This window comes from Anolis carolinensis, chromosome 3 (assembly GCF_035594765.1).
Source record: "Anolis carolinensis isolate JA03-04 chromosome 3, rAnoCar3.1.pri, whole genome shotgun sequence".
Taxonomy (NCBI): Eukaryota; Metazoa; Chordata; class Lepidosauria; order Squamata; family Dactyloidae; genus Anolis; species Anolis carolinensis.
Window position 1 is genome coordinate 31,523,894 of NC_085843.1, and position 27,826 is coordinate 31,551,719.

The following is a 27,826-nucleotide window of genomic DNA, read 5'->3' on the forward strand; positions in this document are numbered from 1 at the left end:
GAATCACTGGGTTGCTGTGAGTTTTCTGAGCTGTATGGCCATGTTCCAGAAGCATTCTCTCCTCACAATTCGCCCACATCTATGGCCGGCATCCTCAGAGGTTGTGAGGAACTCACAACCTCTGAGGATGCTGGCCATAGATGTGGGCAAAACTAATCCCATCCAAACCGAAGTAACGAAGGTGGAGGCATTACTTTTCATTCGACCTTCGAAAATTCAATGCATAAATAAATTAAATAAAAGAACGAAAGTCAGCAATGACACTATAGTCTTGCCCAACTAGGATTCCTCCAGAAGTTCTGGATAATAGTCTAAAGTCCCTTCTACACTGCCACATATAATCCAAATTATTTGCTTTGAACTGGATTATATGGCAGTATAGACTCATATACTCCAGTTCAAAGCAGATAATGTGGATTATCTGCTTTGATAATCTGGATTATATGGCAGTGTAGGGATCACAGTGTACCAAGAGGTCACTTCTGGACCAGTCCTTTGCAGAAGAAGCCCGGCCGCCATTTCACTTGTCCGGCCCGAGAGCCTTCCACCCACCGCCTCTGTCTTTGGGTGGCTGCGCCGAACCGGGCGTCCACCCTCAGCTCCGTCTTCAGCTTCTTTTCGGCGGTGGAGGCGGCCCTCTCTTAGCTCCTTGTCGCCCCTCTCAAAGAGAATTAGGCCGCGCCGGACCGGGTGCCCCCCCCTCCAGCCTCCCCCTCGGGCCTTTAAAAGTTAACCAAGCCCTGGAAGCCACGCCGAACCGGGCGGCCTCCCTGAGCCTTTCCATCGGCCTGCGCAAAGAGAAGAGAACTAGGCCTATGGTGGTCTGCGTCGAATCCGGGTGGCCTCTCTGAGTGTTCTCGCCGGCTTGCTTTCCTCCTGCTCCTGCCTCTGCCCCTGGTGGCCGCGCCGAACCGGGCGGCCTCTCCAGCCTTTCAATCGGCTCTAACAGAGAGAAGACAGCTGGGCCTCTTCATCGGCTTCAGTGAACCGGGTGGCCTGTGCGAAGCGGCATTTTTGGGATCCTTAGTGCTGCAGCCGCCATCTATTTTATATTTTATTTTATTTTATTTTATTTATTTATTTTCCTCCTTTGAGTGTACATGTGTGTGTATTATAGATAGGAGTGAGAAAGTTTTAATTTAATTCAGGGAGACAGATTTGACTGTTGATAGGAAGTGGGCTTGTGAACCTGGTACTTAGACATAGGAAGTGATCACATAGGATTTGAGAGTTCCTTGAGGTTAATTGATTGGTATATTGATGGTTTTAGAATGTGAATGATGGTTTGTGTATGTTGGTTGATATACTGCTGAGTGGAAAGAAACAGTAGAAACTGTGTGTTAACTTGGAAAGATTAGACTGGATACTATAAGAAGGCTCTTGAGGAGATAATAGGAATGAGTTGGCAGGAATCTCCGAGGAAAAATGAACTTCTTCACTTATGTGATTTGTTGGGAAAATCGTTCAGTACTGTTTTGTATCAACTGGAGACACTGAACAAGAAAATTGATCATCTTTTCAAGGGAATTTCCCTGATTGTGAAAAATCCTTCTCCTATAGACATTATAACAACTGTACCAACCAGTTCCACTAACATTAATGAGGAATTAAGCGCTCTGGAAGGCCATGGAAGAATAAGGCTAGAGGAGCAGAAGGTAGTCAATAGGTCAGGTTTGGAAGTGGCTAGGGATGAGGATGGGTTTTTATCTGGGGAAGAGGGTCAGGGGAGGGTTGGTTGGAAGGAAACAAATAGAGTCTCTCAGAGGACAAACAACACGCTGTCCCCAGAACTGTTTGGACATCCTCGGGATACTTCCTGCAATCTGTTGCGAACTAACAAGGTGGCAGTGGAAGTTTCAGACTCTTTATTAAACAGAGGCAGATGGACATCTAAGCGAGCGGTCCAGATATCTCTTTCACAAATTCTATCTTTAAGCCGGTCGGAAGTGAAGATCAAGACTATTGACTGGCTTCGTAGAGACTATCAATCCTGGAACCGCTCCTTATGTCTTCTCATTGGACTGGAAGATAGAACGTTATTGGAAGAACTGTTTCTGTACGGGCCCAAACTCCAAAAATGGGGCATCATTCTTAAGAGGGTACTAGTAGACCCATTGATTCGCCCCTTGGACATCGGGCTGAATTGCGATATACAAGATTCCCCAATTTCAAGCCATGTCTGTTCTACCCCCCAGTCCCGCCCTCAGACATCAGTTGTGCCTAGTCCCCTTCCCACGTTAGATGATGATGCCATGTTAGATGACTCCTCTTCTCTTATACCAGCGGAGATAGGCTCCTCCTTTAAACAATCAAGTACACTTGGAGGCTTCCCATTTCAGGACAGTTGACTATCCCCTTCAAATGGCAACTTCAATCAGCCAATCCCACAGGGGGAAGAGGGTTCTCACGGGCAGGGCCTCATCGAGGTGGTGTGGGGGAGAAGGAAGAACAGTCACTCACGACCCAGGGAGAAGCGCAACAGAGTTTTTGCGGCCCTGGAGAGGAATAGGTGTGGTAGTCTTCAGGACAGACCCCCCAGCCTTAAGGTCCTGCTTTTGAATGCCAGATCAGTCAACGGTAAGACAGCTATCATCCAGGATTTGATCCTGGATGAGGGGGCGGATCTGGCATGCATCACCGAGACGTGGTTGGATGAACTGGGTGGGGTGAATCTCACCCAGCTGTGTCCACCGGGTTTCGGGGTGCATCAGCAGGCCAGGGTTGGGGGGCGGGGAGGAGGAGTTGCGGTGATCTTCCGGCAGTCCATCGCCCTGATCAGATGTGCTGTTCCGCAATCTTCGAGGTTTGAGTGTGTCCTGCTGAAGGTGGGAGCCCGAGACAGCTTGGGGATTCTGCTGGTGTACCGACCACCCCGCGACCCAGCAGTCTCCCTGTCCGAGCTAGCAGAAGTGGTCTCTAATGCGGCCATGGTCTCCCAACAACTCATAGTTTTGGGGGACTTTAACATTCATGCCGAGACCACATTAACTGGTGCAGCTCAGGATTTCATGGTTGCCATGATGACCATGGGGCTGACTCAAGTCATATCTAGGCCCACACATCAGGCGGGACACACTCTAGACCTTGTCTTTATTGTGGATGGTGGGACAGTCAGAGTGGAAGAGCAAAATATCCTTCCATTGTCATGGTCTGACCATCATCTGATCTGTTTAAGTTTCGCCGTGTCTTCTAACCTCCGCAGGGGTGGTGGACCCACTAAGATGGTCCGCCCCAGGAGGCTGATGGATCCGGATGGACTCCTGAGGTCTCTTGGGGATCTTCCTGTTCTGGAGACTGGCGATCCTGTTGATGTCCTGGCTGATCGCTACAATAGTGAGCTGTCAAGGGCATTGGACACGATCGCTCCCGAATGTCCCCTCTCGCTGTGTAGAGTCTCGTCAACTCCTTGGTTCACTGAGGAGCTGGCTGTGATGAAGCGTGCGAGGAGGGGACTAGAGTGCATCTGGAGGAAATCTCAGGACGTGACCGACCAAGCACGGGCTAAAGCCGCTATTAAGGCTTACTCCGTGGCTCTGCGAGCAGCCAGGAAAGCTTTCACGACTGCCCACATAGCGTCTGCGGCCAACAGGCCATCAGAATTGTTTTGAGTTGTTGGGGAGCTCCTGCGGCCTCCCGAGACCCAGGAGCTTCCCGATGACTTGGCAACTCGGTGCAGCGAGTTCGCGCACCATTTCGCAGGCAAAGTTGCTCAGATACGTCGTGAGTTGGACTCCAGCTTAACTGTGGCTTCAGCGGAGATAACCGAGGCACCTGTCTGTTCGATCTTGTGGGATTCTTTCCGGCTTGTTCTTCCTGATGACGTGGAGGGGATTCTTGGGTCTGTGAGGGCGACCACTTGCGCTCTGGATCCTTGTCCCTCTTGGCTGGTTAAGTTGTTGGAGTGGTTTGTGGCTATAATAAATGCCTCTTTGGGTCAGGGGTCATTTCCATCCTGTTTTAAGCAAGCGGTGGTAAAGCCGCTACTAAAAAAGACCTCGTTAGACCCATCTGTTTGTAACAACTACAGACCAATCTCCAACCTCCCATTTCTGGGCAAGGTTCTGGAGGGGGTGGTTGCCACGCAGCTCCAGGGGTTTCTTGATGACACTGATTTTCTGGACTGCTCGCAGTCTGGCTTCAGGCCTGGGTACAGCACTGAGACGGCTTTGGTCGCCTTGGTGGATGACCTCCGCAGGGAACTGGACAGGGGGAGTGTGACCCTGCTGGTTCTCTTGGACATCTCAGCGGCGTTCGATACCATCGACCATGGTATCCTTCTGGGGAGGCTCTCTGGGATGGGGCTCGGTGGCACGGTTTTGAAGTGGCTCCAGTCCTTCCTGGAGGGCCTCTCCCAGATGGTGAAGCTGGGGGACACCTGCTCGGACCCCTGGCCATTGACCTGTGGGGTCCCGCAGGGGTCTATCTTATCCCCCATGCTATTTAACACCTACATGAAACCGCTGGGAGAGGTCATCCGTAGTTTTGGAGGGCATTGCCATCTCTACGCAGATGACACGCAAATCCACTACTCGTTTCCATCTGATTCCAAGGAAGCCCCTCGGATGCTGAACCAGTGCCTGGCTGCTGTGGCGGACTGGATGAGGAGGAACAAGCTGAGAATCAATCCTGACAAGACAGAGGCCCTCCTGGTCAGTCGTTCGACGGATCGGGGTATTGGGTGGCAACCTGTGCTGGACGGGGTTGCACTCCCCCTGAAATCACAGGTCCGCAGTTTGGGGGTCCTCCTGGATTCAGCGTTGACGCTTGAGGCACAGGTGTCGGCGGTGGCCGGGAGGGCCTTTGCACAACTCAAACTTGTGCGCCAACTGCGACCATACCTCGTGAAGTCTGACTTGATCACGGTGGTGCATGCCTTAGTTACCTCTAGACTGGCCTACTAAAATGCGCTCTACGTGGGGCTTCCCTTGAAGACGGCCCGGAAATTACAATTGGTCCAACGCTCGGCTGCCAGATTAATAACCAGGGCAAGTTACAGGGAGAGATCCACTCCCTTGTTTAAGGAGCTCCACTGGCTGCCGTTCATCTTCCGGTCCCAATTCAAGGTGCAGACCATCACCTATAAAGCCCTAAACGGTTTGGGACCCACCTACCTTCGTGACCGTATCTCCTACTATAAACCTGCCCGATCTCTCCGATCATCCAGGGAGGCCCTCTTATCGCCACTGCCTATATCCCAGACCCGCCTTGTGGGTACAAGGGAGAGGGCCTTTTCTGCTGTGCCCCCCCGATTATGGAATTCACTGCCCATTGAGATCAGGCAAGCTCCCACTCTGTTAGCTTTTTAAAAAGACTTAAAAACATGGCTCTTCCGCTGTGCTTTTGGTGAGTAATTACTGCTATATATTTTTTTGTTACTCCCTTCCAACATCTATCCCCTAGACTGCTCCACCTTCATATGTCCCTGTCCCCTGTGGTGTACTCCTTTGTCTCTCTCACTCCGAGTTTTTATCTCTGTGTTCATGCGGCCCGCCCTTGTTTTTATTGGTTCTTTGATTTCTTGATGTAATGTATATTATTATTTATTGTATTGTTTTAATTGTGTTATGATATGTTGTTTTTATATTTTATTATATTGTACTGCTCTGGGCATGGCCCCATGTTAGCCGCCCCGAGTCCCCGTTGGGGAGATGGTGGTGGGGTATAAATAAAGTTTTATTATTATTTATTATTATTATTATCTAAATCATCCTTTACCATTGCCATGCTGGCTGTGTACTCCATGTGTACTCCAAAGATGCTATAGGGTGCCAAATTGAGGAATGAGCTATTAAGGACCCTTCCACACAACAATAACCCAGATTATCAAGGCAGATAATCCCCAATATCTGCTTTCAACTGGATTATCTGAGACCACACTGCCATATAGTCCAGTTCAATGTGGATTTTATACAGCTGTGTGGAAGGGGCCTAAGAGGAAGGTCATGAAGAGAAAATATCAGGGCAGAAAATCCCAGAATATCTGTATTGAACTGGGTTATCTGAGTCCATACTGCCATATATTCCAGTTTCAAGCAGATAATGTGGGATTTCATTCAGCTGTGCCATTCAAGGACCATTCAAAAATCAAGTGCTATGGACTTATTCTAGCAGCCAAGCAAAAATGGAAAGTATCTACTACTTTGAGCAGCAGAAGAAAAAGTCTACAAAGTCGATCTCCCCATTGTTTGCATGTACTAGCATGCAAACAAGTTACAAATAAGATAGGTTCTGGAGATTTGTTTCTAAGCTGAATTTATATGCAAGTCAGAAAAGGTACATTTTAAAGTACAGTAGAGTCTCGCTTATCCAACGTAAACGGGCCGGCAGAACGTTGGAAAAGTGAATATGTTGGATAATAAGGAGAGATTAAGGAAAAGCCTATTAAACAGCAAATTAGGTTATGATTTTACAAATACAACAAATTTGACAGAAAAAGTTGTTCAATACACAGTAATGCTATGTAGTAATTACTGTATTTACGAATTTAAAACAAGATATCACAATATATTGAAAACATTGACTACAAAAATGCGTTGGATAATCCAGAATGTTGGATAAGCGAGTGTTGGATAAGTGAGACTCTATTGTAAGTATTTTTATTGTTTGATAGCATAAGGAAGGGTTATCGCCTCTGTGGTGTTTGTTTTGCAGTCTGTTCAGAAGATTTAAACTAACTTTCTGTCCCTGTGATAACTGGATTTTGGAAAAAATATGACAGTGATTGGCAATAAAGCTTCAGTGGAGACCCCTTTCCCCCACGATAATTCTTCCAGGAGTGAATTTCCCTTTGGAGGAGTAGATTTCTCTCACTTCCTGTTTTCTCACCCCCATCCTTAACTATGAGTCAATTTTAAATTGGATGTTTATAATTCGAGGACTGCCTGTATGTCTCTGATTCGAGTGTGTTGCCTTTAAGTTTTTAGTTTCAGAATATGAAAGGGTTGATTTCAATTGAATCACAGATTAGCTCCACTGAATGTTTATGATTCCAGTCAATCATTAACAAAAACACTTGTTGATATACACTGTGACACCACTCATTAAAGGCAAACCAAATATGATGCAAATGTGTGTGCATGTGTGTGTCTTCAAGTCACCTGCTGACATATGAAGGCCCCATGAATTTCATAGGGTTTTCTTAGGCAATGAATCCTCAGAGATGGTTTTGCCAATTGCATCTACACTGTAGAAATAATTTAGTTGTTATTTGTATTCAGAAAGGAATGAGCATTACAGTGGGGTACATAGAGAAGGGGGGATTGACACAATTGGTGTTCTGTTAGGTGGTTATAAAATGGGAAAATGGATTTAATAGAAATAGGCATAGTTAAGAGGCATGGTGTTATGGCTTTGTTTAATTTAGAGCAGGGGAGGATTAATAACCAACAATTAAACCTCATGAAACCACTTATAGAAATGATAGGTGGTCTTTTTGTATGGATTATACATATGATTAACTGAATTTTGAGTATGATTATTAATAACTGTACCTTATAGAAAGCAGGTTGTGATTTATCATATTAGAGGAGTATTGAAAGGGTTGTTTTTTGTAGATTAATATAGTATGAGTAGAGAAGACTACAAGTCATTTTCATTTTTTTTCTTTTTCTTTTTTCCTTCTGTCTTTCTTAGTTATTTTTCTATCGGAGCCCCTGGTGGCACAATGGGTTAAACCAGGGGTCCTCAAACTTTTGAAGTGGAGGGCCGATTCATGGCCTCTCAGATTGCTGAGGGGCCGAATTATCATTTGAAAAAAAAAGAAACGAACAAATCCCTATGCTCACAGCACATGTCTTATTTATAGTGCAAACCCCCCACCCAACATGTATTTATTTATTTACTACATTTATACCCCACCCTCTCTCATCCCAAAGGGGACTCAGAGCGGCTTACAAGATGTATGTACATACAATATATTATATTATTAGCATAGCACAATATTAGCATTATATATTACTATATTGTACTATACCATTATACTGTAATATTATTAGTAACATTACGTATAATATATAATAATATTATTATATTATACAATATTATTACATTGTATTATTATTATTAGCAGCCCTGAGTCCCCTGTTGGGTGAGTCTATATATCATATTTATTTATATAATATTTATTTATATAATAATATAAATATTATATTGTATTGCATTATATTATTATCAATATTATATGTATACACAATATATTATATTATTACCATATCTTCATTTACAATATTTCATTTACAATATTAGCAAATGAAAGAACAATACAATATTTAAAAATAAAAATAATTTAAACCAACATACTGTAAACTTATCAGGATTTCAGTGGGAAGTGTGGGCCTGCTTCTGGCCAATGAGATAATCAAGTAGGATTGTTGTTGTTGTGCCTTCAAGTCATTTCAGACTTTGGGCGAGCCTAAGTCTAAAACTGAGGGCGGGGGCCAGGTAAATGGCCTTGGAGGGCCGCATCCGGCCCCCGGGCCTTAGTTTGGGGACCCCTGTGTTAAACCCTTGTGCTGGCAGGACTGCTGACCGAAAGATCAGTGGTTACAATTCGGGGAGTGGGGTAAGCTCCCATCCGTCAGCTCTAGCTTCCCATGCAGGGACATGAGACAAGCCTCCCACAGGATGGTAAAACATCTGGGCGTCCCCTGGGCAATGTCCTTGCAGACGGCCAATTCTCTCACACCAGAAGCAACTTGCAGTTTCTCAAGTTGTTCCTTACTTGGAAAAAGAAGTTATTTTTCTTGTCTTGTTCATATTGTATTTTTTATATTTGAAAAAGTTAATAAAATACTCAGAAAAAAAAACGATTAGATGTTGGTCTATTGGATCAACTTTGTGAGAACCCTACATTGAAAAATAGTTAAGAAAAGCAAGAGCCCTGAACATGGCTTTGAGTTTGCAACCAAGTGCAAGTTTGGTGTTTACTTCATCCTTGTACCTTGAAAAGGGGTTTTTGCAATTTTGCAGTATCGAGTAGTAACAATGCCAGTGAAACCCATTTAAATTCCAGATTGTAAAACAACAAAATGTAACAAAATCATTTGGATGGGGAGATACATTTGCAAGACACTGTATATGTTGCTGACATATGTGTGCTTTGTTTAGGAAGCAGATGGGCTTCCTGTGCCTCCAGGCCTTCTTAACATCTTGCCACAGTTATTTATGTTGTCAAACAGTTCATTTCACATACTATCATGTCTTTGCTTGCAAATGTAAGCAGAAGCTCTCCACATTTTCTGGGACACAGTGAAAGTGAAATCCCATGAACGAAAAATTGCTTTTTTAAACAAATGGAGAGAATACCTCTGTATAAATGTCTTCCAGCATGATTTTCACTGGAAGCTGAATCATATTGACATCTATATATATAAAAGGGTAATGAAATTTAGGCTAGGACAAAACAACAAAACTACACATCCCAGAAACACTAAACTTGGCAGCACAACACCTCATCCATGCCTCTACGTTCATACAACAAAAAGCTCCAGGTACTCCAGAAAATGGCCAGGCTTTGAGGCTGTAAGGCTATTCACTACTATTCCACCTGGCCAACAAAGGATTCCCATAAGCCACAGCAATGCGTGGCCGGGCAAAGCTAGTTCTCTCTATAAATCTCTAGAGCAGACATGGGTAAACTTGGGCCATCTGGGTGTTTTGGACTTCAACTCCCACAATTCCTAACAGCCTCAGGCCCCTTCCTTTCCCCCCTCAGCTGCTTAAGCTGTTAGGAATTGTGGGAGTTGAAGTCCAAAACACCTGGATAGCCCAAGTTTGCCCATGCCTTTTCTAGACCCTCCAGCATAACTGCAGGAAATTTGATCATAGAATCACACTGGATGTCATAAAGATTCCTACAGAGAGCATTTATTCTCAAGTCTTTGAATAATCATATCAGCAAAAGGCAAACTCTCAAAAGTAGAGGGACAACGTTACAATTCTTCAATAAACATTTACAGAGTGATCTGTTGATGAAGTTCTCGACTATGAGAACAAACAATTTTATCTGGCTCCAAAATGCTCTATGCGTGGAATTTACCATTCCTGGGACATTACAATCACTCAGAAACATCTTTATATTTGGGGTGCTTAATTTGAAAACCACAGTAAAAGTGTAGTATCACAATCTGTTACTTCACAAATTTCAGTACTAATTTCATTCTGTTCCATCTTACAACATAGAAATGTCAAAGCAAGTTGTGAAAAATTGCACACGATGGAGCAAATCTGAGATCATTTTATAAATTTAGATCACAATTTTTTTATAAAACCAGCATATACTTTTTCAAAAAAGCCTTTAAGACCTCAAACTTCCAAACTTGTGTAATGATTCGATCTAGTTAGATTGGCTATAATGCTAACCACTATATTCAGTGCTAGGGAAAGTTTATAGGTAATCTTCAAGAGCGGCCCCAAATATAACACATTACCAGAATTGAAGAGTTGTTTTTCTGGCTTATGGTTTCATATATCCCTATGAGGATTCAATGATTTTTCCAAGCTTAGCGTATGTATCTCATCCATACTCCTTGCCCCCTAGCCATGTTATGGGAATGATGCTGCAAATGATTCAGTTCCCCACAAATGGTCCTTTCACACTACACAGCACTTTGATCCTACTTGAATTGTCTTGGTCTAGACCAGGCACGGGCAAACTTCAGCCAATCAGGTATTTTGGACTTCAACTCCCACAATTCCTAACAGCCAGTAGTCCAAAACACCCCAAGGGCTGAAGTTGGCCCATGCCTAGTCTAGACTCTATACTATGTAATCCTGGGCATCGCCATTTCATGACTGTTTAAAATTCGTTTAAAATATTATTTCACGTATGGTATATACAAATGCTTTTCCATTATGAGGCTCAAGGTAGATTACAAAATTACTGAAAGGAGAAAACCTCAAACCTCATAAGTAAAAACTAAAACATAATTCAACAAGTTACCATATCAAAAGACCATTAAAAGTTAAAATACTTAAAATCATTTCAAAAGAGAAGAACAAAATTAAACGTACAACACATGTATCCCATAAAACATAACTCCTTTCAACTAATTACAGTAAGATCCTTGTTTTAATGGGCACATACAAGCTCTTACATAAAACCACAAATAAAATTTAATGTGATGTAAAATTTTAATCAGGAGGTCCATGTATTGTTTAACCTGGGCAAGAATAAGAAATGATGTCCTGATTCCCTGGATGTCCTCAAGAATATGAAGCAGCAATTTCCGTTGCTTAGTTTTTGACGTCAGTTGCATGCTAGATCATACCTTAGATACATTATCTGTTGGAAGGAGGGTGAGACTCTCGTGCAGCAGAGAACTGAAAACGCAACTCTACAGTGTCCCAACAATGTATGCCATTCCAGCAATAACAAGAAATGATACTGTTTGTCATTACAGTACCTCATTGATTTCCCCTTCAAAATGAAAGGACCTTTGACCAGTTGACTCATCTTTTCAGTACCATCATAGAGGAAAAACTCATGTCTCTAAAATAAGACCATAAATAACATCTGTCTGTTGCACCAACAGACTACTGAATGGGATTCCAATGTGGGGATGCATTGTAGAATTAATGCAACTTGACACCACTTTACCTACCGTGGCTCAATGCCATGCAAATTTTTCGTTAGTTCGTTAAATTCGTTAAAAATTCATTTCGAAAGTACTTTTGAATTGATATTTGAAACATCTGCTCATTGCCTTACAAATATTACGAATTTGAATAAAAAAGTACCATGTTGGCATGCCTCTCAGCCAATCAGAGCGGAAGAGAGAGGGAGGGAGAGGCGTGGCCATCGATCTGCTAGCATTTTTAAAAAATGTTGCTTCAAAAATCCCCAAAAATCAGTGGATGGGTCAAACATTATGAAACTTGATAGGCAAAGAGTGGTTAATTTTTGCTTCCATTCTGGAAAATTTCATCATAATAGCTTTCAAAATGCAGGAGAACGAAGCCTCTGAATTTTGACCATTCTTTTAAGTGGAAATGAAGCAAGTCGCCATTACCAACAAAAAACTCCATTTCCCAAAAGCCTTAGCAAGCCAATCAAAGTGGAAGGAAGAGGGTCAGGGAGGCGTGGCCATCGATCTGCTAACATTTTTTAAAAAATGTTGCTTCAAAAATCCCCAAAAATCAGTGGATGGGTCAAACATTATGAAACTTGATAGGCAAAGAGTGGTTAATTTTTGTTTCCATTCTGGCAAATTTCATCATAATAGCTTTCAAAATGCAGGAGAACGAAGCCTCTGAATTTTGACCATTTATAAAAGCATTGGGCTGAAGCAAACTTTTCTCCAATAGTACTATGCCCACTTTAAAACTACAATTCCCAGGTGTTCCAGGCCCTCTCTCCTCTTAACATTCCCCACCCCCTTTTGTCCTCACTTAGAATCATAGAGTCATTGAACAGTAGAGTTGGAAGAGACCTCGTGGGCCATCCAGCCCAACCCCTTCTGCCAGGCAGGAAGACACCATCCAATCCCTCCCAACAGATGGCCATCCAGCCTCTGCTTAAAAGCCTCCAAAGAAGGAGCCTCCACCACAGCCCGGGGGAGAGAGTTCCACAGCTGAACAGCTCACAGTGAGGAAGTTCTTCCTAATGTTCAGGTGAAATCTCCTTTCCTGTAGTTTGAAGCCATTGTTCCGTGTCCTAGTCTGCAGGGCAGCAGAAAACAAGCTTGCTCCCTCCTGTCTATGACTTCCCCTCACATATTTATACATCAGCCTTCTTTTCTGCAGGCTAAACATGCCCAGTTCTTCATAGGGCTTGTTCTCCAGACCCTAGATCATTTTAGTTGCCCTCCGCTGACCATCTTGACCAAACTTTCATACAGTATGTGAATTCTTAGAAGGTATGAGAAGTTTAGAGAGAAGGAGGGAGGGAGAGGTTTGAATTTTGGACTCCAATTGTGGCTTGATTCCCCACTCAGCCACCCACTTGGGCAAGTCACACACTCTCAGCCCAGAAATGCCAATGAAACAGGAAATAGCACTTTCAAACCAGGAACTGATTTCCTTATTCAGAGGCTGATGGCCATCTGTCAGGAATGATTTGATTGTGTACTATGATTTCTGTTCCTGGGTGATAAATGTCATTTCCTAATTGGTTCTGTCATAGAAACATGGCAAAATCTATGACACTGCCTGAACTTTGTGCAAGCGACATGGATGGAACATATTATGGTTTGGTCCACCAATTTAACAAAGTTTCAGCCACAAAAACAAAGTTTCTGAAGTAGAACAATGACTTTCACAGTAAAGACAACCCAATGAAACAGGAAATAAGACTTTCAAACCAGGAACAGATTTCTGCAATTATTAAAAAATGGTTTATTATAAAATCTATGAAAATTCGCCATAAATCAGAGGATAAGGGAAATGTTCCGAATTTTGGTGAGCTATCAGTGTTAAATGTGTTCTACCACTGTACCAAGTTTGAAGAAGATAGCTCAAAAAATGAGGGCGAGAGAGTCCTGTAAAGTCTCCCCTCATGCTGTTTTTTTTGCTACTGTGCATGCGCGTCCACCATTAACGAATTACTTTTGAAACTAACGAATTTTCATTAAATTTCGAAAATTTTTGAGGGCAAAATTCGGAAATGACATCAGAAATGAAACGCTAGCACCCCCTACTTTTGAAACGAGTTTAGAATCAATTTTTTCATGGATCGCTCAAGCCTACTATGTATCATACTACCTAATCCCAGTTTGAATTAACTTCATACAACAACTTTGCTTGCCTTGCAAAGGTATGCATAGTCAGGATTGTACTTGCCTCTGTCCCTGGACTGTTTCAAATTTAGTATTTCTGGCATCTACTCAGTGCCTAAACATGTTGTGTTATATTTTACAGGCTTTGAATAAGGCAATCATCCTGCTGAGGTCTACAGTTTCAAAGCTAGACTTGGATTCCAGAAAAATTGCCACTTATTTTCCAAAATTACCAGTGACACTAATGTCATAGTGCTAAGGCTCTCCGATACATTGAAATCATACATTCATTAGCTTGCTTGCATGTATGGCCAGTTTTCACTTCTCTATATCAACTCCTAAGTTAGGGATTTCTCCATAATCAACATAGTAAGTTTATCCATTTCAACAAATTCTCTTATTTTCATTGTTTCAGAATTGTTGAGTCTTTCCATCTTTGAGCACAGATCATTCTTGCTGCCATTGTCATATATAACGATATCCTTCCACATTTTTGAGTTGATCATCTAACACAGTAGTTCTCAACTTGTGAGTCCCCAGATGTTTTGGACTTCAACTTCCAGAAATCCTAGCAGCTGGTAAACTGGCTGGCATTTCTGGGAGCTGTAGGCCAAAACACCTGGGGACCCAAAGGTTGAGAACCACTGGTACCCAGTACCTATTTAAATGCCATTCACTCAAGTGGAAAATCAATGACTTTTTGAAGCCAGAGAGGAAGGGCAAAATGGCAGCCTCCCCGTTTCATTTCAAATTTAATTGTAACCATTTCTTTTAAAACTGTATGTACTTGTGCCCAGTGTATCTGAGCCCTTTTGCACAACCACCACGTATGATAAAAGGTGCCCACGATTTCTCCACATTTTTAACAATTACTAGAACTATTTTTGTACATTTTAGCAATTTTTCCATTGTCAGGTACCATCTGTACATCATCTTATTAAAATTTTCTTTCAAGTCACTACTCAGTGTAAATTTAAAACTCTTTGTTCAGACCATTTTCCACAGTCTTTCACACTTTCTCCCTCCATTTCATATTTTAACAACAGTTTATACAACTTACCGTGTTTCCCCGAAAATAAGACAGTGTCTTATATTAATTTTTGCTCCCAAACATGCTCTAGGTCTTATTTTCAGGGGATGTCTTATTTTTCCATGAAGAAGAATTGGCATTTATTATTGAACAAAAAAATGAACATTTATTATATACTGTACAGTAGTTGTCATCATAAACCAGCATAACCAGACAAACTGTGAATCCTATCAAGAATTTCTTGTTACTACCAATATTTCCATGTACAACACTTTATGGTACCGATCCTGCATGCTCTTGTGTTCTGTTCGGCGGGCATGCTTTCAAACAAAAACTTTACTAGGTCTTACTTTCGGGGGAGGCCTTATATTTAGCAATTCAGCAAAACCTGTACTAGGTCTTATTTTCTGGGGATGTCTTATTTTAGGGGAAACAGGGTAGCAATTAAGTGGTCATCTCCAGAGTCTAGAACAGTTTCAAGTTCAGGTTTATCCATTATAACTACATATAGATTTTGTCCATTTTAAATTGTTCTAAAAATATCTGTAGATAAACCACTGAATGGGCAGTCTCCAAGTTACAAACAAGATAGGTTCTGTTGGTTTGTTCTTAAGTTGACTTTGTATGTAAGTCAGAACAGGTACTTTTTTCAGTGTAACTCCAGCCATATATATATATATATATATATATATATATATATATATATATATATATATCTGGAGGGAGGGAGGGAGGGAGAGAGAGAGAGAGAAAGAGAGAGAGAGAGAGAGAGAGAGAGAGAGAGAGAGAGAGAGAGAGAGAGAGAGAGAGAGAGAGAGTCTGTATTTTGGATGGCATAGGGAAGGGTTAACACAGCTGTGGCATTTGTTTTGTTGCCTGTGCCCCTGTTCAGAAGATTTCACCTCACTTTCTGTCCTGTGATAATTGGATTTTGAAAAAAATTACTTGTTGTGGAAACAAGGATTGATGATAAAGTTTCAGCTGACACACTTTTTCCCCATGATAACTCAGGAGATAATTTCCCTTCCAAGGGGTCGATTTTTTCACATCTTGTGTCACCTCCATTTGTAACTGTGAGTCATTTGTAAGTCAGATGTTTGTAACTCAGGGACTACCTGTACAGATTTTGAGGGTTGCATTTTGCCTGCCCCCACTCCCCCGCCCCACGCCTTAAGTGAATGCTTTGCTATGTGGCTCCTCCATTACTATCCATTAGTATGCAGTTTGATACAACTTTAACTGCCATGGCTCAATATTATGGGATTCTGGGATTTGTAGTTTGGTGAGTAACCAGCACTCTGGCAGAGAAGGCTAAAGAAGTTATAAACTGCAACACCCATGACTCCATATCATAGAGTGGAAAGGAATAAGGAAACACCTCTAATCCAACCCTCTGCTGTGCAGTAAAACACAACCAGAGCATTTTTAAAAGGTGTTCATTCAACCACTGTTTGGAAACTTCCAAAGATGTAAAGTCCACCACCCTTTAAAGCAATGAAGCACTATCACAGTGAAAAAGGATCATGTTAGGCTATTCCCATTGCTAAAGTTGGAACAAATCATGATGTTATACCAGCAGCACATTGATGTGTTCTCAGGCAAATGTACTGGCACAAATGGAGGTAATGGTGCTTGCAGCTAAGTTCCTTGCCTTCAGGCAGGATCAAGAAGAAAGTTCAAAAGCTAAATTAAAGGATTTGAGATCAACAGCCCTTGTCCTTGGCTATAATAACATCTATGACAGGGGTCCCCAAACTAAGGCCCGGGGGCCAGATGCGGCCCTCCAAGGTCATTTACCTGGCCCCCGCCCACAGTTTTATAATATAATATATTGTATATACATATAATATTGATAATAATATTATAATGTAATACAATAGAACACTAATAATAATACCATATAATAATATTAATTATATATTATATATTACATGTTACTAATAATATTACAGTATAGTGTATAGTTCAGTATAGTAATATATAATGCTTATATTGTGATATGCTAATAATATAATATATTGTATATACATATAATTTGTAAGCTGCTCTGAGTCCCCTTTGGGGTGAGAAGGGTGTGATACAAATGTAGTAAATAAATGTAGCAAATAAATAATAAATAAATAAATTTTAGACTTAGGCTCGCCCAAAGTCCGTAATGACTTGAAGGCACACAACACCAACAACAACAACAACAACCATCCTAATTAACTGGACTATCTCATTTGTCAGAAGCAGGCCCACACTTCCCATTGAAATCCTGATGAATGTATGTTGGCTAAAATTGTTTTTATTTTTAAATATTGTATTGTTCTTTCGTTGTTGTTGTTGTTGTTGTTGTTGTTGTTTTTGTACTACAAATAAGACATGTGCAGTGTGCATTGGAATTTGTTTGTATTTTTTTAAAATGATAATTCGGTCCCTCAACAGTCTGAAGGATTGTGGACCGGCCCTCAGCTTAAAAAGTTTGGGGACCTCTGATCTATGACATTATAATCCCTCTATAGAGGTCAATGAAAGCTCTATGAAGCAATGGTTTCCCCATTTAAGAGTAAGAAACCTGTAATTATTTCTGTATCTTCCTGTTCCCATCACTCTCACTCTGAATGGCCAGCTGAAAGGGATAACAACACCTGTAATTCAGCAACATGTGGCGGTTCTCAAATTCGTCACTCTTATCTGGAATTTTTATAAGTTTGATGGTGATACACATGAAAGATATGGCCATTATCTCGCACAGTTAAACAGAACATTGGTTAAAAAAATATTCTCAGATGCATGTTAAGACGTTAACTTCTTTTTGCCATTTTCCCTGGGTCCTCCAGACTTACTAGCTATATCATTGTATTTTGTGACTTGCATGTATTGCTGCTCTTTTCAATTGTAAGCATGCTTTGAAATTTTCTGAGCAATCTATAAAAATTGATAAAATAATATATTTTGTTGCTGTTGTTGTTTGCCATCAAGCTGACTTTGCCTTATTGTGACCTTACAAAGAGAGACCTCCAATCATCAGCTGCCCTCCTTGGGTCTTGCAAATTAAGATGTGCAATATAATCTGACCCAATGCCACAAGAATGTGAATGTATATTATTAGTCTTTTAAATTGTTTATTTTATAATGTTTTATACTTTTTATCAATATATCTGGATTGTCATTTACATGATTTTAATATGTTGTAGCCCGCTTTGGGTCCCACGAGGGAGAAAAGCAGGATACAAATAAAGATTTATTATAATTATAATATTATCATTTTGAAAGGAAAATATTTTAAAGTATTGTACAAAATTATGACCCGGGCTGTGGCGCAGGCGGGAGAGCAAGCCAGCTGCAATTAACTGCAATGAATCACTCTGACCAGGAGGTCATGAGTTCGAGGCCCCTCGGAGCCTATGTTTGTTTGTCTTTGTTCTATGTTAAAAGGCATTGAATGTTTGCCTATATGTGTAATGTGATCCGCCCTGAGTCCCCTTCGGGGTGAGAAGGGCGGAATATAAATGCTGCAAATAAATAAATAAATAAATAAATAAATGAAGATAAAATAAGCATTTAACATTATTAGTGACGCATCATCCAAAGAAACACAAAGATATAATTAAAAGTATCTCTCTCCTCTCTCATTTCCCCCCCTCCTACAGATGGTGTGTGTATGTGTGTGTGTATACATACACACACACACACACACACACACACACACACACACATATATACATACATATAATTCATTTGATGACAGTCTACTAATTGTTGTTTCATTAACAATTTGCATACTTAATAAAATTTACCTAAAACCTAACTGCAGCTACAGTTTCCCAAATGTTTATGCCAAACAAAGCTGATCAAGCAAAAGCCATTACCCTTTTATATCCACTGACAATCTTTAAGCATTCTTTAAACTAGAAGACCTCTGGATTTTTTCCCTCATCATTGGGCGCAAAGGGCAAGAAATGGAAACACATGAATGAAAAATAGTGAGGGAGAAACAATACCTGGAGAAGGAAAGCATCACAGAATATGAAGAAGATAGGAAGCAGAATCTGAAAAGTTTATTTTGTTGGATTACAACTCCCAGTATGTCTTGCATTCTGAAAGGAGTAGTCCAGCAAAAAGTAAATTTGCCAAGCTTTGAGAAAGCCTTATTTACCTAGAACTAGCCTCACAGCAACCACGACATTTCACAGTATGGGGATAGGATATACTCAGTCCATTAGACCGACATAAATCAACTGGACTGACAGCTGAATCTTATTTCAACACTTATGATGGATCAGCACTTTCAACCTCAAAGAAATAGCAACGTATAGCAGACTACCTGAAAGAACATCCAAGTTCATTTTCCATTGGACAGAGCTGCCTTTGTTTCTTTCACAGCATTTCGCAACAGCTGACAGTATTAATCAACTTCCAGCGTCTAAGTATGATTAGGCATGTATTGCCCTCCACCTCCAAAGGGGACTCTTCACAACTCAAAATCATAGCATTCACTAGCCGAACTTTCGAAACAATGACTTGCATTTAGTTTTTCATCCCAACTAGAGTAGACCCAATTCCTGAATGACAAGTCAGCACTTATGTCATGGCTCTACTCTAGTAGGAACTATTAATTAATTCTATGTACATTCTTTTTCCCCCCAATATGGAACTCAAATAATCCAATACGGGATCTAAGAAAAAATTCCTAACTTTGAGAAAATATTGCAGATCTTAGGATGCTAGGAGGGGAGAAGGGAACCATATAGACAAGAGTTTGGAAAAGAGAAATGACAGTTAGAATCAGAAGAGACCAAGTGGATGCAGCATTAATTCTGGCACTACCAAAGTTAATAGTTATACTCACCAAGTAGTTGACACTTGTAAATTAGGGTGCTTATGAGCTGTACTTTTATCATTGTTGCAGGTATAAGACCTCCTTGCCTGGTTAAATCTTCTGTTTACAAGGCTCAAGATCTGTTGGTCTTGGTGGTTTGTCACTAGCAGTTGGCTTTAGACCACAGAAGGCGTGAGATTTCTTGCTGCTTCTGTGCGCCTCATAACAAGAGGCTTGGAGAAATTACATTTTTGACTACAACAATGATTATTTGCCACATTTACAGCACCACCCAGTGGCTCTTTCACCATTATCTGGACAAGATCCACAAAGGATTCCCCACCCCTTTCTTCAAAGTATGTATAGAACCCAGAATCTCAGGCTGGATCTACACTGCCCTCTGTCCCAGGATCTGATCCCAGATTATATGAGACAACATCTACAGGCACTGTTTCCAAATTTGTTTTGTAAAAATTTAGTCTCACCTTGCCTTTTAGTGACTTTTTTCTAGTAATGATTGAAGTCACAGACATAGATATAAGAAGAAATTAAGTAAAAAGGCGTCTGGAGAAGGGGTTTCCTGGTGCATTGGTGATGGGATTGCTTCCAATAGAAAACATCCTCTTCCAGTAACCAAAAAAGTAACCTTTTACATTCTGTTTAACAGTGACTCATTCACAGGGTATCAACATTGTTAGGGTGTTTTCTCCCAAGATGGAAATCTTAAATATCTGGAAAACTAATCTAAAGCACTTATAGTTAGATATGTAATCTACACCATTTTCTATCTAAAGATTAAAAGCGTAAAATATGATTTTTTTTTTCCTTAGAGCACAGAACATGCCAAACCATATATGAGTCTTTGTGGTGGATTGTGAGAGTACCATTTCTTCTTCACAAATCTTTTATTTCTTTAATTTTCAGATCAGGGGTGCAGTGAGTTTGTCCTGGGTTTTATTCCAGATTGCAATGGTGCTGAGCCCTATTTCCAAATAGGTTCAGGCAACTTCATTACACTATTATTTATTTATTTATTTACAGTATTTATATTCCGCCCTTCTCACCCCGAAGGGGACTCAGGGCGAATCACATTATAACACACATAGGGCAAACATTCAATGCCCATAAACACATCAAACAGAGACTGAGAGACACACGCAGAGGCAAGTTAACCTTCTCCTGAGGGGATGTTCGATTCTGGCCACAGGGGGGAGCAGCTGCTTCATCATCCACACTGACGGCACTTCCTCATTCCAGGTCGTAAATTAGTTAATCTTGCCTCCCCACTTTATAAGTGGTACCTTATCTCCTACTTGATAGATGCAACTATCTTTCGGGTTGCTAGGTCAGCAACGAGCAGGGGCTATTTTTTATTTTTTAATTGACGGGTGCTCACCCCGCCACGGGCTGGCCTCGAACTCATGACCTCATGGTCAGAGTGATTTAAGGCAGCTGCTCAACAGCTGCGCCACAGCCCGGCCCACTTTAAAGTGGATCCACTTTAAATTCACTTTAAGAAGGGGGCTTTAAATAGCTCCGCTTGACAGTTCCTGAGCCTCACCAAACTACAAACCACAGAATTCTACAGGGGGTAGAAACTGCATGTAAAGTGGATTAATGCTCTAGTGTGATTATGAATAGGGTCTTGTCTGGCTCCTTTAAAGTCTGGAATAAACCTTGGTATGAATTCATTGACCTACTGACATAGATCCATTGACTGTTCCTACAATGAGCGGTGAGGGATGTATATTAATACTAGCATCATAGAAGTAGTATGTGTGTAGCTGTGTGTTTTGCTTGTTTGTTTATAGCGTTAGCTTCATCCTTTAAGTAGAAAGGAGCCTAAGGCAGTGTATAGATGAATAACAAAAAGCGTCTCTGGCATACATTCTAAATAGGATATGAAAGAGAAGTAAAAAAGGAAGGAAAGAAAACCAAGAAAGCTCAGACCCCAATGTTTAATGTTATCTGTTTCTTAGAATGACCAACTTTGATGATAAATATAGGCTTCTAAGAAACAGCTGTAAAACAACTGAATGTTGTAATTATAGAGAGGCGAACACTTCACTTTCTGGGTTGGTTCAAATCTGCTAGATTTTTTATTTTTGCGACTGTAAGGAACAGGATAACACAGATGGAAAACACATGTTTACTTTAGTCATGGATAGAGTCGGTGTGGTGTAGTGACTTGACTGCTGAACTACAACTCTGGAGACCAGAGTCAATTCCCTGCTAGACTCTGGAAACTCACATTCTCAGATGCAGAAAACCTTGTGATAGGTTTAGTTTAGCTTTGCTGTAAGTCAGAAATGACTTAAAAGCACATAACAACCACAACAAAGCAAATGTGGCACCAGAGGGAATTTTTCTTTCTCTGAGATCCTCCAAGTGACCCAAAGGCAAAAGCCAACAAACCAGCTAGAAGCTGGAAATTCTGGTTTTGATAACCAGCTATTTGTTTAAATGATAAACAATGCATTTGTGTGTGGAAAGAGTGTGACCCGGTTATTTGTTTCCGGGGACTTCCAGAGACTATTCACTTTCGAGGGGGAGGGTCGTGGGCCAAAAAAGTCAGGTTCACAAATACAGGCCGTCCCCAGGTTACGAATACGATGGGTTCTGTAGTTTTGTTCTCATGTTAAACTTGTATGTAAGTCAGAACAGGTACATCTTAAAGTGTAGCTCCAGACAAATATATATGTAAATTAGCTTTGGTTAGCATAAGAAAGGATTAACACCCCCATGGTGTTTGTTTTGCTGTCTGTCCCCTGTTCAGAAAATTTCACCTCACTTTTTGTCCCTGTGATCATCGGATATTGAAAAATTTGGCTTGTTGCAGAAACCAGGATCAGTGAGGAAGCTTTTTTTCCCCTCATGATAACTATTTCAGGAGTGAATTTTCCTTCCTGGGGTAGATTTCTCTCACTTCGTTTGTAAGTTGGCTGTTTGTAACTTGGGGATTGCCTGTACAGATTCTGAAGGTTGCATTTCGCCTGCCCCCTGCCTTAAGTGGATGTTTTGCTGTCTGGCTCCTCTGTTACTATCCATTAGTAGAGGAAAGATTTCCCTCTCTGTATTTTAAGGGCTTGGGAAAAACATTTTGTAGATTAAAACTTTGAGGACTCCCCAGCCGGTTTAACCAGTAATTTTTCAAGCTCCAGTAGTTATGCAGAAAATTGCCTTATATGGTTATCCCTTCACATTTTCAGGTTTGATTTTTGCAGATTTTATTAAAATGTCTTCTTTTGACATCTCTAGGTTTTCCAGTTCAGCTCTATGTGCAACCTCTGCTGGAAGGTAAACATTAAGTCATGTCATAAAAATGTCAAGACTGAAGGAAATTTCATTTAGTGGACCACAATTCTCATTGTGGAGGGCATTTTGCCCTCCCAGAGCTACACCCCTGACTTCAGTAAGCCCTTCACGTAGTTCTCATTAGGAGGGTGCAAATCTCGCTAGATGACACCATGAGAGGGAGGCTGGTTCCTGGAAACATTCAATGCAAGTATAGCATAGAATTGCCTGGAGGATATAGAATATTTCCAGTTTATATATTCTCCAGGATGTGGGTTGATGAAATCGCAGGTACCAGTTCCACAGGTAGAGGAGTCATGTTGTAGATTAACCTGAATATATTTCTCTGTAAGCCCATCTTACACATACTGTATCACTATACCTACAGGGTTAAAATATTATGCTTATTTACCTTTTGAACCTTTTAATGCAGGTCACGACTCTAGTCACAGTTGTCTTGGTTATCCAATTATGATGCTTCAATTCTTATGGTTTTGTCTGCACTGTGCTACAAGCACACACTGTGGTTTTTGGTAGTGTAGACTTATATAATAAATGGTTTTGTCCAATGTTCAGGTATTTTAGCTACAGGTGGAGGTTCACAAGTTACTGCATTAGGTGATACTAACCCAAGTGATGTCCCAGCCAATAGCGCCTCATCTGGCTCCTTGCCTTTCGGTATTGAGAAAACTGTAAAGTAAATTCTTTTTTGTGTGCTTTGCAATGTTGGTGCAAAGTGGCATGGCTCAATGCTATGGAATCATGGGAGTTGTAGTTTTACAAATTCTTTACCCTCTGTCAGAGTAATGAGGCTCCACCAAATTGCAAGTCCCATTAATGGTACATTGTAGATGCAGCCCCCTTTGATGGATTGTCACCTTGTCATTGTTGTAGCCCAGTCTGAGTTTGGCCTCATTTAGCCAGTGATTGTCCCTGCACCTGCCCTGCCAGAGGAATCTGGTTTTGGGCCTGAGATGCAGCCAGAGCCTGAGGTGCAGCCAGAGTTTGTCCCAGTGGATTCTGGGACCAGAGACAGAATGGTTGCAAGCAGGCATTTTGAATCACATTCCTTACAGCAGTCAAGGTCTGATCTCCAGGCGCCAGATGGACATTCTAGTTTGGATGTGGGAGCTGATACAGTGGAAAGTGATAATGAGTTTGACAGGAAAACAGCGATAACTCACCAGAGGAGGGAACGAGAGTTTCTGAGAAGTAGAGGTTTGCTTTTGAAGCGAACTAATGAGCAATTTTCTCATGGGAGAAAGACCTTGAATTTCCCTTAAAGAGATTTGCTTTACCTGCCACAACCAGAGGTGATAACATTGCTAATCCAAGAGAGAAAGAGCTTTGCTCCGTGTTCCTGTATATTCCTGCAGCCGTGTATCTTGTCTCAAGTTCCAGCCTCACTTTGGCCTGTGAATCCAGTTGAATATTCCAGTGACTTTGCTGTTTGGTTTCTATTCTAGTCAAGACCCTCACTTTGTGTTTCAGCATTGACTTCATACCCTGGACTATCTTGGAGTTTAATCCTGCATTCTAGCCTTATTTCCTGTGGTTATTGTTTGACTCATGCCTTGGAATTAATCTTGTTTGGAGTATTCTTGATACCTTTCTTGGGACTTTCTTTGATATCCAGTTTGGACTATGTTCTTTGAGTGACTTTTATAGACTCTTGCTTCAAGTATTTTGCTCTTGTGGATTTAAACCCATTTTGAACTTTGATTTTGCTATTGCTTGCATATAGCCTTCAATAAACAACTTGTTTGCTTATATTCTGGGGCTCCAGTGTGGTTTTGAGGTGCCCACGTAGCCTAGGGGTGCAACAGTCATGGTGAGGGGGCTTGCATGCTCCAATGAAACTGCGGGAGTAACCATCGGAGTCATGTACTCCTAGAAGGGGCTGCAGGGGAGGATCCAGACCAAGTACAGCTGTTCTCCTAAATTTATTGTTACACCGTAGTAATCTTTGTAATAATAAATCATTGTTTTTAAGCAAACCTTTTGAAAAAAATTTATTATTGCACATATTTTTCTAAGCTGTTTCAGAAACATCTTTGAAGGAGCAAAGAAGCATAACAAAATGCACAACAACCCAGTGATTCCAGGCATGAAAGCCTTCGATGACAGCATAACAAAATGTTTACATGAATAAACGAACAACTGATCTCCCCACTTTTTTACAACCTCCCAGTTTTCTTATGTTAAAGAGCTGCTAGATTCAAATGACATATGTAGTTGTATTACCCACTTGTAGGAAACGTTAAAAGAAATGTGATGATTCCAGCTGAACCTTGGTAATGTCAATGCATGCAATACATATTGTCACGACCCAGGCTGCAGAGCACCAATAACCATACACAGAGGCCAGAATCTATCTAATATCTTTATTAAGGGAATATATAAAGTTAATAAAAGCAAGTGTAAGAAATAGTTCAGAAGTAGACCTTTCAGGGAAGGTCAAAATTAGTCCAAAAAAACAATGTCCAGTATGAAATATTAAGGTCCAAAGTTGTAATCCAATAACCGAAACACTCACTTTGCCAGGCAAAGTGAGGGGAGATGACAAGGTCCTTTAGTCCATGAAACTTGAGCAAGGCTAGGAAGTAACTTGATTCTTGGAACACAAGGCTTGAAACAAGGCAACAAGGAACGAGGAGCAAGAACAAGATCCGTGGTAATTACTTGGCAAGGTCCGGGAAGCAAGGCAAGATCTGGGGAGTAAACAAGGCTGGGAGCGGAGGCTTGGAAACAGGAACGAGGCTTGAAAACAGGAACGAGGCTTGGAAGCGGGATTAGCGCTGTCCACACACACTACTCCAGTAGCTGACGAATTGACTCCGCAAGATTCCTAAAGGGCAAGGAACCTAAATAGGTTCTCGTTTTCCCACCAAAGAACACTTCTCTGGGGAATCAGAAACGAAAGTCAATCTCTGTGCCCAGATGTATGACTCCCTAAAATTTCTCATGGGAGCAGGCTTAATCATCTGAATGCTTTGCTGCGATTCTCAGGCTTCTGCGATTAGCCTGCTGAACTCCTTTTTGTTGCTGATAATAATTACGGCGAGAAAATGGGGGAGATTTTGACTCAGGGCTTGTTTGGCAGATTTCTGGAGGACAAACCTCCTGCAGGTGCAAGGGCTCCAATTCTGGCTGGGAAAGTTCCCTTTCTGGCTGAAAAGGTGGACAACCCAAGTTTTCCTCTTCATCCGTCACCACAGCACTAGGAACGGGACTACATGGCCCATGAGTCATCACACATATATACAGAAGAAATATTTCTCCAGACACATTTGGGCTAAAATCCAAGCTCTGGTAAGTTAAAGTGGCTTAGCTGAAACTTGCATTACCTCGTTGACTTAAATAGGGACTAAGTACATTTAAATTCAGATATCCAAATTTAATTATATTGTAGAACAGAACGTAAGATGTCAGTCATCTAATGTTCAGAATGGGTCAGTATGTGTATAATTATTGAGAGTTACTGCTACCCCCTTCTTTCCTGTATTACAAAAATATAAACCTTTTCAACATTATACATTAACCGCAATTTGATGCGACTTTAACTACTTTGGTTGCATCCTATGGAATCATGGGATTTGCATGGTTTTTAAAAAAAAGATATATAGAATTCCAACCCCAGATATTTTTATCTATATATACAAATGTCAAAATATATCTGTCTATACCACAAAGGCTGTTGTGAAGGAAAGGAATAGTTTTGGCTAAGTGAAGTGACCTCTGTGATGTCACTGGGAAAGAAAGGAGACATGTTTATGAAGAGAAGGGAGAAAGGAAGGATGGAAAGAGCCACAAAGAGAGCCATGTTCCCATGTAGACATTGTGAGATAGGCCCTCTCAGAGCTGGAGAAGGGAGAAAGGGGAGGAGAAGGGAGGGAGGGAAGAAATAGAAAGAAAGAAAGCTAAAAAGAAGGGAAATAAAGGAAAAGAGAAGGGAGAGAGAGGGGGGAAGAAAGAGAAAGGAAAGGGGAAAAGATATGAGGGGAGGGAAAGAAAAACAGAGGCGGGGACAAGTGAATTGTGTTGGGGGAAGCTCTAGATGGAGTTGGACTACTTCTAGCCTTGCTGGCTGGAGACACAACATGTGGAGGCCCACATGTTCCTCAGTCCTGGTAACACCCCATTGAAAACTTTATTCCAGAAGGGAAAATACTCAGAAGACGCAAAACTTTTGATTGCGCGTGTCAGTTGAAGCGCAGACTTTTAAAATTCAAAGCAAAGTCAATTTCAGAGAGAGAGAAAATGTTTCCAATAAACATGTTTAAGAGCTTAGGTGGAAGCAGCCTGCCACTCTGTGGTACATGCTGATAGATATGCAAAGCGATTTGGTTTCGGGAAAGAATACAGAATGCAAACGTCATTATTAGTAGAAATGAGGATATTGTGCAGCTATAAAAATGTCTAGTTAACTCAAGTTATGAACAAAATGCATTCTGTAGGTTTGTTCTTACGTTAAATTTGTTTTTAAGTCGGAACAGGTACAGGTGAATTCTCTTTCAAGAGAATGCAGCCTTGCCCAAGGGAGAGTTGGGCTTCATAACACACAGGGTTGACAGTCAGGAAGCGACTTAAGAAGACAAGCAACCCAAATTATCTGCTTACATTGCTAAGATACACATTTCTTTTCTGTATACAAATTCTGTCTTCAACATAAAATATTGTATAAAATTTTCTCCAGGCTATATGTGCAAGGTATACATGAAACATAAATGAATTTCATGTTTAGACCTGGGACACATCTCTAAGATATTTCATTATGGACATAGTACAAATCATTCAATTTTTTTTTTTTAAAAAAAAGTCAACATCCAAAACACCTAATGGATTCTGCTCCCTTTGAGGATTTGTTCTTATTTGCTATTTTTGATACTGTGCTGATTCTCCATGTCACTCATAAACATTTATACACTAGCTTGGGGGCCCAGCAGTGTCCGGGTTATTAGAAGAAGGCATTGTATGTTTTACGAT

General features: G+C 41.1%; 1 protein-coding gene across 2 annotated transcripts in view; it reads right to left on the minus strand.

Annotated features, from left to right (window-relative positions):
• flt3 (fms related receptor tyrosine kinase 3) overlaps positions 1-19,767 on the minus strand; it is a 78,660-nt gene extending 58,893 nt beyond the window's left edge. For both annotated transcript variants that reach the window (XM_008107945.3, XM_008107947.3), the window contains exon 1: positions 19,577-19,767. In XM_008107945.3, coding sequence (XP_008106152.2) covers positions 19,577-19,628 — 52 coding nt within the window. In that variant the 5' untranslated portion in view covers positions 19,629-19,767. The remainder of the gene's footprint in view (positions 1-19,576) is intronic.
• Positions 19,768-27,826: the final 8,059 nt, after the last annotated feature.